Source organism: Aulonocara stuartgranti, assembly GCF_965226115.1.
Source record: "Aulonocara stuartgranti genome assembly, chromosome: 11".
NCBI classification, from domain to species: domain Eukaryota; kingdom Metazoa; phylum Chordata; class Actinopteri; order Cichliformes; family Cichlidae; genus Aulonocara; species Aulonocara stuartgranti.
In genome coordinates this window covers 15,558,276-15,571,983 of record NC_138947.1, presented here as the reverse complement: position 1 = coordinate 15,571,983, position 13,708 = coordinate 15,558,276, and the positions used below count along the sequence as shown (strand labels likewise).

The 13,708-nt window shown below is 43.0% G+C and overlaps 1 protein-coding gene across 2 annotated transcripts in view; it reads right to left on the bottom strand.

Annotated features, from left to right (window-relative positions):
- Positions 1-13,708, bottom strand: part of LOC309717481 (nectin-2) — an 85,462-nt gene that overhangs the window by 52,743 nt on the left and 19,011 nt on the right. For both annotated transcript variants that reach the window (XM_082552094.1, XM_082552095.1), the window contains exons 2-3: positions 1,790-1,899; positions 675-927 (exon numbers count right to left, since the gene is read on the bottom strand). In XM_082552094.1, coding sequence (XP_082408220.1) covers positions 675-927; positions 1,790-1,899 — 363 coding nt within the window. The remainder of the gene's footprint in view (positions 1-674; positions 928-1,789; positions 1,900-13,708) is intronic.

Sequence of the window (13,708 nt, the reverse complement as noted above, 5' to 3'; positions counted from 1 at the left end):
ACCAACCTGCTTTAGAATGTTCTTGGTGAAATGTCGTGTTGTGTTTAAGGTCTTTGGGCCCTTTTCATTTTCAGAGCTGGCCAGTGAACCCATTCTTGTTAAGAATGTACCAGAGATGTGATTTGACCACTTCTAAAGTTTTAAAAATGTCTGTTACTCTTACTAGTTTTATTAGAGGTGGTTGGGGGTGAAAGTCTGCACTTTAACAACATGTTGGTTATTCGATTAAAATACTGTGGTGGTGTACACAGGCAAAACTACAGTACAAGAAAATTAGAGACCAAACTGTACCTGGACACTTGGCTAGGTAAAATTATAATTGCAATAACAATAATCATCTTCTGGCACATCAAATACCATTCTTTTTTTTTTTTATAATTTTAAATAAAATTGGCATTCTTCAAGAAATTACCTGAAATTCCAACTGGATGTTATTCATGAAGTCTTAAGAGTAAAGATGAAAGCATGAGATGGGAAAAAATCCCTCTTTCTTATTAAATTCTAACAAATCTGTTTGCTTCACAAACCACATGTCCAATTTTTTAAGTGGTTCAGAGGTTCAGCTTCTTGGAGATAAAGCATTCATGCCTCTGTGCCATTAAGCACCGAGGCTTTTTCCTTGATTCATCACATCTTTTCTTAAGCTTAGTGCGTAGAGTACATTAGTGACCTACCTAGCATGACCAGCTGGGTGGTGCCACGGACATTTCCGCCAGGGTAGGTAGCAAATTCGCAGGCATACTTCCCCTCATCAGTCATCCTAACATCAGTAATCTGGATAGAAGGGCTGTCCACCTTTGGAGGACTGGGCACGAAGCTGACTCTGCCTTTCACAGGTGAGTTAGGATAGCTGGGCTCATTCCCGGGGAGAAACACAGCTATGTTGACTGGGTCTTGGGTTGGCTCTGGCACGTACATCCATGTGACCTATGATGGCACACACCGAGAGGGTCAGTGGACGGGAAGCATAGAGAGACAATGAAAAACAGCAGACCTCATTCATCATGGCATTGATAAGCGACACCGCGACACCGTTTTAAGATATCCACATTTTAATGTAAACTCCACAGGGTTGCGTACACGGCATCACAATTAAGTGGGGAGCAGGTATGAATATGGATGCGAGTTTTTCAGGAGAAGTACTCTCTCGACTGTTCTTAGCAGAACCATGCAGAGCTGTGCACTTCCAGCTTCATTGAAATGCAGCTAAGAAATGCACCCATTACCATATTCAATCCCCTAAAGCAAAATGTAGCTTAGCATTGTTTGTTTGGAGTAATAAAACATTAAGCCTAAATGTGACAAAAACCTATTGCTGGCCTCTAGATTATTTCTGTGAGCCATGATTTGTTAGATTAAGGTACAATGTGGCAAATAAACAAGGCACATAGAGCAATATTCTGATTTTTCTTGGTTAATTTTATTGAAGAGAATTGCTTTTTCCACCTCAGACACAGTTTTACGGACCCGCAGAATCAAATCAGTGAGTAAATGACTACTTTATTTACAGGAAAATTGTCATAATTTGAGTTAAATATCAAATCCACTTCAAGTCGGATACCTGCTGGCTTCAAGTGTAAAAGCAAATTGTAACTGCAGTCCCAATTTCACTGAATTGTATTGTGTCAAGTCAGCACAATGAGCTCCAGTTTTGGGATGACACAGACATTTTTATTTGAATTTCACACAACAAATCTAGTTTGCAGTTGAGAGAGTATAGTGGTGCAAAGAGGTAATCAAATACTAACCAAGGGGAAACACAGATGCATCATGGGATTGTATATCTTACCATTGAAAGCTGTACCCCAGTGGGATCAGCGAAGGCACAGCGCAGGTTGACTGTCTGGCCAGGATACGATGTCACCTCTTGGTCTACTTTTACACGCTGACCTGAAGCTCCTGAACAAAACAAAGACAGAGACAAAAAAAAAAAAAAAAAAAAGCATTACTCTCAATGTTTCCCTTTAAACACAAACTACAGGAGAAAGCAAAGAAAAAGAACAGTCTTGGTACAAAGCAAAGATAAATGAGGACACTATGGAAGTGTGTGTGATACACAGGACAGCATTACTGAACTCAGGCAAGTAGGCCAAGAGTCTGGTACCTCTCCATGACAGTGCGTGCGTGGACAGATTGGTGGTGGGGGAAAGCGAAGTTGTGTGTTGGGGGAGAGAGAAAAAAAGAAAAGGAGGAGGAGGAAAGCCAGTTCTTTTTTACCCATAGGTCATAAATCATGTGGATGGGTTATGCTTTTCTATAGCCTGCCATTTTCTGTGCCGACACATTCCTGTGTAACAGCAAAGAGTCAAAATAAATATGCTTTTCTTAGTGCGTTTTGTCAGTGGGTGTGTGAGAAACAGAACGAGCGAAGGAGCTTTAGAACGACAATCTGTGCAAGTGTGTGTGTGTCCGTCTCTGTGTGTGTAATCCAGGTTTCTGTGAAAAATGTAATTACTTGTATGAGTAAGCGCGCATTAGTGTATGTCAGCAAGATGGCACCTGTTTTAAGTAAGAGTGGATTACCGGCGGATACACAACTTCAAATGTCTGCAGCCAGGCCTACATTTCCATACGAGTGTGTGCGCTCGCAGTGTGTTTACCGGGAAGCTACAGACACAGACACACATAGAATGAGCAAAACACAATTTCCCCTAAAGACAAACAATTACTTGAAAAACTAGTTCCACTAGTTTATGCTGAGCTCAAGCTGTTGTGTTGAAACTAATATGATCTGCTGCACTGGCAGAACACACACACACACACACACACACACACACACACACGCACACACACACACACACACACACACACACACACACACACAAAGGCACCCACACACAAACGAAACCCGTACGCAAGAGATAAGAGGAAAGGGCAACGCTGTCTTTCTCGTTTGACGAGCAATAAACACCACACCTTCTCTTCTCAAGGGAGACCTGAGGTATCAATACAGAGAAAGAGAAGAGGCAGGAATGAGTGAAGAACCGAGTGGGAAAGTGGAAGAAAGCAAGCCTTTCCTAGAATAACACCAGCTCTCCCAGGACCAGCCCAATTTACAACCACAAAACAACCCCCTTGTAGCCACAGAGGAACCTCTGGACAACCACTAAACAGCCCGTGGGATCAGCAGCGAGCCTTATTGGGCTGAAAAGATGAACAAGTTGTTGTTGTTTTTTTAATTTCATTTTGCTTGAAGACTCATGCACGAGCATAGCTATGCAAGTCGACACACGGCGAGCATACACACACACACACACGGGGGCATCAAATTACTGCTTTATTGTCGAGCACCTGGCCTGTAATGTTTCAAATGTCTAGAGCATTATGTAAAGATCACGCTACACTCCTTTGTCAGCCTACTTAAACAAGTCAGACTAATACAGATTAGGTTTGGGAGTGGGAGCCTGACTGGTTATAAAAATAATGTAGCAGAGGAGGAGAAAAGAGGATAAAAGGTTATTGAATACCTTGATTACTAGTATTGATTGTAGTATAAGGACCAAGCGGCATGTCATAGGTCATTACAGCGTGGGATTGACAATAACTTACTCCTCATTTCGTTTATGTGCAAATTCATACACACACATATCTATTACGTCCACACAAAAATGTGGGGGCAAACTGAGCCGGGCCTGTTGCCTGTCATTTGGAGGCAATAAGAGGAGAGCCACCACGGGTCAACTCCTGCCAGAGCTCAGATGAGAGACAGGGCCAGCCTTATGAGACTTCCTACAGCCACGGGGAAATGAATATTACACACAAGACATACAGAGACTTGCACAACCTCATTCTTAGTGAGTCCCCAAAGCCCAGCCCAAAGGCTCAGACTCCGTGTCATTAGAACAGCAGACGGGGAGAAAGTAAAGTCAGTGTGTGCATGTTCATCTACACAAACAGACTTTTGGAAATGATGAGACAAGGCAGCATTAAAGAAAAAAAAAAAAGTAATCGAGACACATTTCGAGTGCATCAGTCACATTAAAACACAAGACAGAGAGATCGGAGGCGGAGGGGGACAAGAACTAAGGGAATTAGTGAATAGAAGACAGTTCAAGGGTAAGAGTGAGAAGAATAGGGGAGAGAAAGAGGGTTGGAGGGGAGGAGAGTAAGAACAGAAGCCTTATGTCACTGCTGCTCTACTTTACAGTAGCTCTGCTGCCTGCAGGTGACATACAAGCATCATCAAATGCACATGAACAAACGAAACACATGCACACACAAACTGCCCTCCTCAACATCCTTAAGTAGTCAGATGTCGGCATCCTAAGTACTGTCACCTATCATTATGTCTTTTAACACCCACATGATGTGCACGCACAGACACACACATTATTGCTGATGGCACTGTGACAGCCCTGCCATATTAACACAGTCCTCTCTGATCCTCTGCCTGGTCACGCTGACATTTCCCACCGTCCATCAGTGAAGAGGGAAATGAATCAGAGAGGAAGAAGGAGAGGAAGTATGCTGGGAGGACGGAAGGATGAAAGGAGGAGACGAGAGACAGGCTGGGAATGCCAAAGTGATGGAGGATGAGAGCGGAGGAGGGGAGGCGAAGTGCAAGAAAAGTGGGGATGAAAGGGTGTGAAGAGAATGCGATGCCAGGAATAGAGAATGAAAGAGGGAGCGAAGAGAGTGTGGCGAGAGAAGAGGAGAGGAGGAGGAGGAGGAGGAGGAGGATCTTAAAGGGGAGACAGTGTGAGCTATGAACAAGGTTAATAGGAGACAGCTGAGGGACAAAAAAAAAAAAAAAAGCAGACGAAATAAGAAGAGAGAGGGGGTTAGCAGAGGGAAAGAGGCCATGGGAGATGCAGTGGGACCAACTAAAAATGGAGAGGTGGGGGCGCAGGTAACGAGAAACAGAGCGAGAAGAGGCAGACGAGGGGAGAAGAACGGGAGGCGTGGACCTGTGAGATGCCAGGTACACTCCACACCTGACCTTGTGAGAAGCACTGTGGATGTGAACAGAGAGCGAAAACTACAGTGAAACAGTATGAATAAACGAGCGGAAGAGGGGGGGGGAAGAGCGAGCACGAGCGAATAAAAGCCAAATCCTAATTTTCTCTGCAGCCCATTTGAGCCAGTCGTGGCTTATAAAACGAACATACGCTTATCAGCCTGTGTCCGCCTGCCTCGCTGCCTGGCTGGCTGACGCCTAATGGCATTCATGTCCTCCATGTCTGATCCTCACTATAGTTGAGAAAAGCAGAGCGTCAGAGGGGACGGGAGTGCAGGCCATCAACTAAAATATCCAATATCCTTCAGAGCTCAGTGATGCTGTCATTTCATCAAACTAGGGGCTATGCCCTGTCAGGTGGGCTACAATGAAGCTTCCCCATTGTCCATGTTCCTGAAGATTGCTTCCCACTGGTCCACTGTGCATGTTTGTGCGTTTTTGTGGGAGACAGAGAATGTGGGTGGCTTTTCCTTTGGCCTTTCTAACACATTCCTGTCTCAGTAACCACTCTGGGATTTCATATTTCGTCAAGGCCTTTATGAATTTCTCCATTTCCATTATTCTCCCGTGGTTGTTATTGTTTTGCCCAGGCTTTCCACTCCTTCAGCATAATAGCTTTGATATGGGAAACAGGGAGCGTCATCACTTTTCTGTCCTGACAGAATCTGTCGCCGCATGCGCCTTCTCTGATTTGATTTTCCTTTTAAATACTTTCTCCCACTCCCCGTCGCAGGTAAACTGAAGATAGATCCACAGCCCTTTTCACAAATCAAGTTTGGGACATTTGCCACAGTTACCCTTTCTTACACTTCACTTCAAATATGTTTGCACCACTGAAAAGGGAGGGAGAGGTGACGGAGATGCCTGAAAAGAGTGTTTGGGAGCTAACGCACATCGCACCACATGATAAAGGTTTTATTCTAATTCTATATTAGGCAAGAACAACCAGTGTTAAAAGTCTAAAATTAACAGACTGTAATCCTCACTCTGGGGAAGAGACTGGGAATCACTTTTTTTTTTTTTTTATAAATCTATCTTGAATGTTACTTTCCTTACTTAAAAAACAAAAAAGTATATGCTAATGTATACGATTTATTAAAAGGAGACAAATCTCTTGCAAAAATATACAAGCCGAAACTAGCTTTAGTGAAATAATAAATGTCAATGTTATTCTTTCAATGTATTTGCATTAGTGTCACTGCAGCTCAATTTGAGCCTTAAGACTACTACACACTGCTGTCCTTTTCCTTCTCTTAGTCTAAGTGCACCTCCTGAGTGCATTCAAGCAAGTGTTACACCAAACATAAGAGGGAGAAAGCAAGAGAGACGCTTTGATGAGTTCTTCTCATTGGTCATCTCAAGCGATCGGAGTTTTCAGTTGCGTCAAAGACGTGCCGAGAAAAGCTGCTGTTGTAACTGGATGAAAAGCCTCCAGACTGACCCTACAGGCCATATTTGCTCACCTGGTGGCAAATTATCACCCTATCTGATCCAGCTTCTTAAGTCAGGATCAGACCAGTATCATATCCAATAAAGCAGCGGTCCCCAACCTTTTCCGGTTTATGCCCGACAATATTTTCACGGACCGGGCTTTAAGGTGTCGCGGATAAATACAACAAAATAAAACTAGCACCGGTACCGAAAAAAAGAAGATTTATTTATAACACATGTGAAAAGACCCAGGAAAACCGAGTTAACGATAAAAACGATAACGAAATAACGCTGAAAAACGATAAAAACCATACATTTCACACCTGAGCTTCAACTCTCGCGGACCGGTACCAAACGACTCACAGACCGGTACCGGTCCGAGGCCCGGGGGTTGGGGACCGCTGCAATAAAGCAACCAGTGGATCCCTACAATAGACTGGACGTGTGTAAAAATGACTCACACTGCCACATTGTTTGACCACATTACTAAACAATATCCAGAAGAGGTTTGGGGCATTCAAACTTCCTGAAAAACAAGAAACTTAGCGGTTTACAAAATAGTTACGCACCATCCATCAGATCGTTTTGCCTCTTCATTGTTCAGAGATCTGGGTTATATTTCTCAATGCAACAGTGTCTTCCAGTTTTTGCGCTGGCCTTGGCTTCTGAATGGGCGCGCTGCCAAATAGCAGCTTTCTGAAGTTGCTGATGTGTAATTTTGTTTTTTGAGACACTGGCACAGAAACACAGATTCAATTCTACATTTATTACTGAGGCTGTTTTGTACAGTGAAGTTTATAACATCAGGGCAGTGAGATTTGAGAGTGAGAAACTGTTACAATTAAGCTAATGACCAGATTCAAAGTGGCTTTCATGCATTTCATGCATGTGAGGTCGTGTACTATTTACCTTTGTTTTATACAGTAACACGGTTTTGATATGGGTTGATGTACATGTGTACACTATGAGCTTGAGCCTGGGGATGCAACGTGATAACAAACCATTTCATTTCTATTCCTCACCAGGAGCTCTCTCTCTCTTGGCTAAGATTCAGCCTCACAAAATCTTCCCTTTATTGTTTGAGATGAAAGACTGTAATATTTCAGTTTTTGTCACTGGGAACCAACTGTTCATCTTCTTCAAACTCTGTTTGAGTGGCAAAAACTCATAAGCAGAGACAGTCGAACGTGTATTAAAGCGGAGAGGTGCCATCTGACGTTTTAGCTAAAATGACCTGCCAGTGTAGCTGCCCTTAAAACTGATTTCTGTGTGGTGCTCCCATTGTTGTGTCCATAACAAAATGGCAACACTGCAGTGGATGTGTGTCTTGTCCTAACTGCTTCTGGTCTGTTTTAATAGCTGTTATCAGCTGGAGCCTGGAACAGCACCAACCCAAACCTGCTGTCTGCCACTGCTGTCAGACATCACTGCCTTCTCTGCCTTATGGTCGAATAGTTAAATGAACGCGGCCACACATACAGCCACGCAAATCTACAATGAACGTCCACACGTTGCACACGCGCACACACGCGCGCGCGCACACACACACACACACACACACACACACACACACACACGGGCACTTTGGTATGCAGGGAGCATTGTCTGGACGGCTTAGCTTTAACAGGCGAGGCAGTTTGACAAGCCAAGAATAAAACTAGGAAATGAAGACTTGAGATGTGTCTCGTCTTCTCATTGACCTTTCCACTGGGCTTACTATAAGGAGCCAATCGATAGCACATGAGAAAGCTACATTTAGAAGTAGCCACTGTGCATTATGGACATCTCCAATGACATACTAATATTCTATTCATGCTGCTTTTCCAGTGGGAAGTCCCGAGTCAAAGACGCCAGTGTTAAAAGAAAAGAAAAAGGAGGCACACTTCAAAGACTTTAAGGTTATCAGAAGAGATCGACATTTAAAAGAACTCCACTAACTTGTAAATTTAACACAGAAAAACATTTGGTGTTACAGCAAGGTTGCATGCCGGAGACAGGAGGTAAAACCAACCTCTGTGATGCAACAGGAGTAGGAAGAAAAAAAAAAAAAATAGGTGCAAGAAGAAGAGAGTACTAGATTTCACTTTGTTCACAGTGACATGATGAAATATTTGATAACTGACTCTGAACATTGACTGTGGAAAGAAAAAGGGGAATCAGACACACAGGCAGAAAGAGGAAGGAAAGCAGAAACACATGAAATGTAACAGAAGAGGAGAGAAGGAAAAAATAAAATAAAATGGGGGTTTGGAGGGAGGGACAGAGAGACACGAATAGGCTTCAAAGTGCCAAGGAGAAATGAACAGCTGGAGGAGAAATCTGCACCGGGAAGTGTGTATGTGTGTGTGTGTTTAGTAAGCGAGTGCATACACACATGCATTTGTATACTGATGCATATTCCTATTTAGTTGCCTGTTTATAACAAACATGCCCTAGGACTTGAGCGAATATCATTTGCAAAAATAAGCATTTGCCAATTCAATTAAGTGTATCGTCTTAATGAAAGAGACCCAGCAGGGAAGTATAAAAACCAAAAAATAAATATATATATTTATACAATTTATACACTTTTAAAACTGCGTGCATTTTAGTTCAGAAACCCCAAACCTCCACATACACAGCTGGACCGTGACCTTAGTCTTGCCTTGAGACTGGTTTATGCACTATGCATGAGTTCAGGAGTAAGAGGAACTAGCAGCGTAGAAGTATTCACGGTGGGATCTCCAAACCATTAAACTGCACGGGCTTTAAAATGAAATTACATACACAATAGCTCATGCATGTATGTCTCTATGGACCCTTCTCTCCCTCTTTATCTCTCCCTTTCTCACACTCCTTCATCCTCCTTTCTCAGTTATATACATAAAGAATGTTTCGGGTCAAGCGAGCTACGCCAGGAGAACCGGTTTGAAATACGAATCATGTGTGTCGGGATGAAATTGGAAAAACAGGAGTTAGTCATTAGAAATGATAGTGGAGGTATTTTTCGCTTTACTGCACCGTATCACACCTTGCAACAGGAGGATGAACCTTACACAACACATTGAAGCACTTAGCATCTGCCAAAGCGCCACATACAGGAAGCAGAAAAAAAGAAAGAGCTGTGTGGTTGTGGTGAGGAAAAGTCCCCCCAAAAAAACATTTCCATACACACAACTACTATGTAAAGCAAAACCATATTTAGACAGGCAGAAACAAAAACGCACATGAATGTGTGTACGCATACACGCAGGGTGGACAGGCACTCTTCCACAGGGTGAATAATTCATCCACGGTTAAGAACGAAAGCAGTGTGCTCTCCTCCGCCTCTCTTCATTATTGATAAATAAGAACATCTACACTGTACCTGACGCGGAGGGGGTGGGGGGTGATCCAGAGCGAGAGAAAAAGAGAGTGAGTGAGAGAGGTGGTCAAAGAGAGAATGACTCCGGGACACAAAGAAATAAAACGGCTGTATAAAGCAGAGGTGTATAAGGCATAAAACACAAAAAGGAAAATGGCAAAAGCCATAAGGCACAAGCTCGGTTTTATGGTACCACATGTTTTCATTTGGCGCTGGGCCTGTTTAGGGTCAGTAAAGTCTGGCTTGTAACAGGCAGTTTACTGTGGACAGAAAGGACAGTCCTCCTGAGCCAAACAAGCTGCTTCTATACTCCCTTGCGAGCGCTATTGCTTCAACTGAATAAGTGACTGAATAACTTACTGGCTGGATGGCTGACAGACACCCAGCTCCCCGCGGCTCCTGGCTCGGCTTTATCTGTTCAGGCCGTGCACATCATTCTACCTCCACCACTCTTGCCTTCACTCTGCATTGCATCGCTCACTTTGTTTTTTTTCCTCCCCATCCTTTTCTCAGTGCTATAGCACTGTCCTGTCTTTTCACTTTGGAATAAATCCTTTTCATCCCTCTGGCTCATTCTGCTCTTCCTCGCCTACTTTTTTTTCCCTATTCCGCCAGTTCTTTCTCTGTCTGACTTCTTCATCCCAACCCTGTGTGCCATCACTTCTCATGGTAATTGTAGTGGGCATGTTTTTTTTTTGTTTTTTTTTTATCCTGGCATGCAATACTGGGTCTTTGTGCTGGGTGACCACAGTGACAGATCTGCAGTCAGAGCCTGAGCATAAAATGTAAATCAGAGGAGTTGGGGAGGGGAGAATCACTTTTCAGACAGGTCTAGTATCAGTATCTAGGAAATATCTAGATCTAATCCCCATTATGTATGTTGCCGAAAAGTGAATGACTTTGGAAGCGTAAATCCAGACAGAGTATGGCAGCATCGCTTCAGAAACAGCCTCTAATTCATGGGTAAGACAGAAGTGCACAGCTAAAACAAAGTGCTAGGTACTTCTTCAAATGTCCAAGGCAGGCTGTGCGTGTGTCACCTCATCCATCACCGTGTAGATGCCTGTATACATCGGTCCATGGGCATGTCAGCTGCAAACATAATGTGATTATGCCTCCTATTTTCACCTCCCTAACAACACTTGGAGGTGAGAGTCTTCCAAGGAGTCAGGAGAGGATATTTCAAGCTGGGTGTGATCCAGTCCCTGAATTATAAACAAAGCTACACGTTAAAGCGCGAGGAAAACCATGACAACCCCGCCCACGCACCGAAACACAGCTGTGTTTCCAGGTTTTTAGTTGCCAGCGTTCACCTTTACCTCCCCTTGGGTAGGATGGGGTGGGGGGTTCATTTCCCAGCTTCGCTTCCCACTTCCACTTAGCCTGCTACTGATGAGCCCATTGGTCAACAAAGCTGTCAGCCAACAGCTTATTCATAGTCGAGGGGGTGAGAGACCAACCTAATTTATGCCACACATTAAAGGATTAAAATGCAGTACTGTGATATGAGGGACTGCCATTAGCACAGTCAATCTGTCAGGAGGATCACTCGGCGTGTTACCAAATCAATGCCAGCCATATGGAAGACAGAAGGTCAAGCACCAGACGCAAACAAACAAGGGGGAGTGTACCAATATTATGATAATCTGATGACTGTGTCCATCATAACGCACAGCAAAAACCAGCTGGATTGAATTACTGATGGGAGTTTTGTGTAGGAGCACAGGAAAAAACAGTCTGCAGGGAAAGATTTGAGAGGACAGGCAAGTCAGGCTCCCAAATTTCTACACCCCCATATGCTTTTAAGTGTGTCTCCTCTTGCAAAAGTTTTGCTAAAAATCAGAGCAAAAGTTATATTTAATAAGCTTTGGACTCGCTTTACTACAAGACTGCAATGTGCCGCTCAAAGGTATGGATAACTGATTAGACCACTAGCACTTTTTCAAAGTGAAACGAGGACCCATTAAAAGCAGATTTTTTTTCCCCCTATAAAGATTAATCAGAGCTACAGTGTGGTGGGAACACTGCGACAATTAGTAAACATCGAGCACGAAAGATGTCGCAAAGCAGAACAAAACGATACGAGGAGAAGACAAAGATAACCAAAGCAATTAAAAGTACAACGAAGCCATTCTTTGTATGTTACTACTGCTGCATTGTATGGATCAGAGTTGCCGTCTTTCAGGGCTGTGGTGAGCCATCGGGGCAGAGGTGAACAGCCTATTGTCTTCAAGGCTCAATAGGAGGCAGGTAAGATGAAACGCTGCACACAAATACATTCCTGCTACCAGTTTTCCCGTAAACGAGGGTGAGGGAGGTGTTACTGATGAGGAAAGGAATGAGACTGTAGCAGAAAGGAAAAGAGAAAGAAGTTTTGCTCTGTAAGATCTATAAAAAGGCACTCTGGAGCAAGAGAGTGATAAACAGGTGGGGATTTTTGATGAGGTTATATTCAGGGTTGTTTTCTGGCACTCCCTCCATCTCTTTCCTTTGTACTGAACGTTGAGATCAACTTTGCTTATTCTCCAGTCACTATGACAACTTGCCTTGGGTACACGGTGTATTGTTTTGACGCTGATAGATGAATGAATGAAGAGCTAATAGACAGAAAGACATAGAGCTCAAGGAGACGGATCAAACGGGAGGGAGGGGAGACATAACCTGATATTTCTCCTCGAGTCAGTCTGTTAAATAAAATTAAACAAAATCCACTGAGAAGCTGTGGCTGGCTGGAAGCGAGCAAACACACGAGGTTAAAAAATATATATAAAAAGTGGGTACTTTGAGTAAAGTCGGGAACTATAAAATTCAGCAAAAATAAATGAATAAAACTAGGACCTTCCACTAAAAAGACAAAACATGCATGCGATTCAAATAGCACACACATGACGCAGTTAAAGCTTTGAAATAAATAAAGTAGCAACATCCTGATTCCTCTTGACCCTTTTTTGTCACAAAGTAATCTAATAAAGCAATAAACAAATAAAAAAGGTCCAAAGGCTACATGAAAAGTAGCTTAAAGTGACCAACTACCAGCACTTAGTAACAAGTGTGTTATAACACCCATCCTTAATTGCTTTTTCAGCAATTACTTGACTAATGAATTTAACGGGTCTTAACCTATTACATTTATTCCATGTAAAATGATTTGCTTTGGAAAACTTAGTTTCATTCTTACTAGGCCCCAACAATGAACCAATACCTTTAAAATGGGAGTATTTGCTGCACGTCCCAGTTTTATGAGAACATCACTTGGGTATTTTGGTATTTTAGACTCACCAAAAATACATTGCCCTTAGGAAATTTTGCTGAGTTTTTCCCCCGAAATGCAAATATACATTCTAAAAAAAGATCAGATTGTTACCAATAACAAAAATAGCCATCGTTTCCACCCTTAAAACACATTATTACCATTACGACATAATTCTTCAATGAACCGTGAACAAGTTCATATCTATTCCCCAGTGTAAGCTAAGGCAACAGCACAGTAACTCAGAAACTCACAAGATTACAGCTCCAGCACCTGTGAGGTCACTGCCACTCAAAACAAAACCTCCGCTGCCTGTCAGTCAAACAATTTCAAAGAACGCAACGAGGAAGCGATGAGTTAATTAATTACCATCTATTTTAAAAAAATAAATAAATACAGCTCTATATTGAGAGCAGAACTCAGCAGCCGAGCTAGATTTTAGTAGTGAGGATAAACACCTTTTACCCGTCTGAGAGGTGAACACCAGAGGATCAAGTTTCCACTCAATAACAGTGTGAACCCTGGTTTTAGCCTGTAATGGCTCAGCAGTCACAATGATGCTAAAATTGATCTGACTCTCAGAAGATTGAAGCCACTTCTCAGAGACTGTAAAGAGGAGCACAATAACAAACACACACACAGACACACTGGTGCAGGCACAGCAGCCAACACACGAGCTGCCGGAGCAGTCTCCTGTCAGGTCGTCATTACATTGGATGTGAGCTGC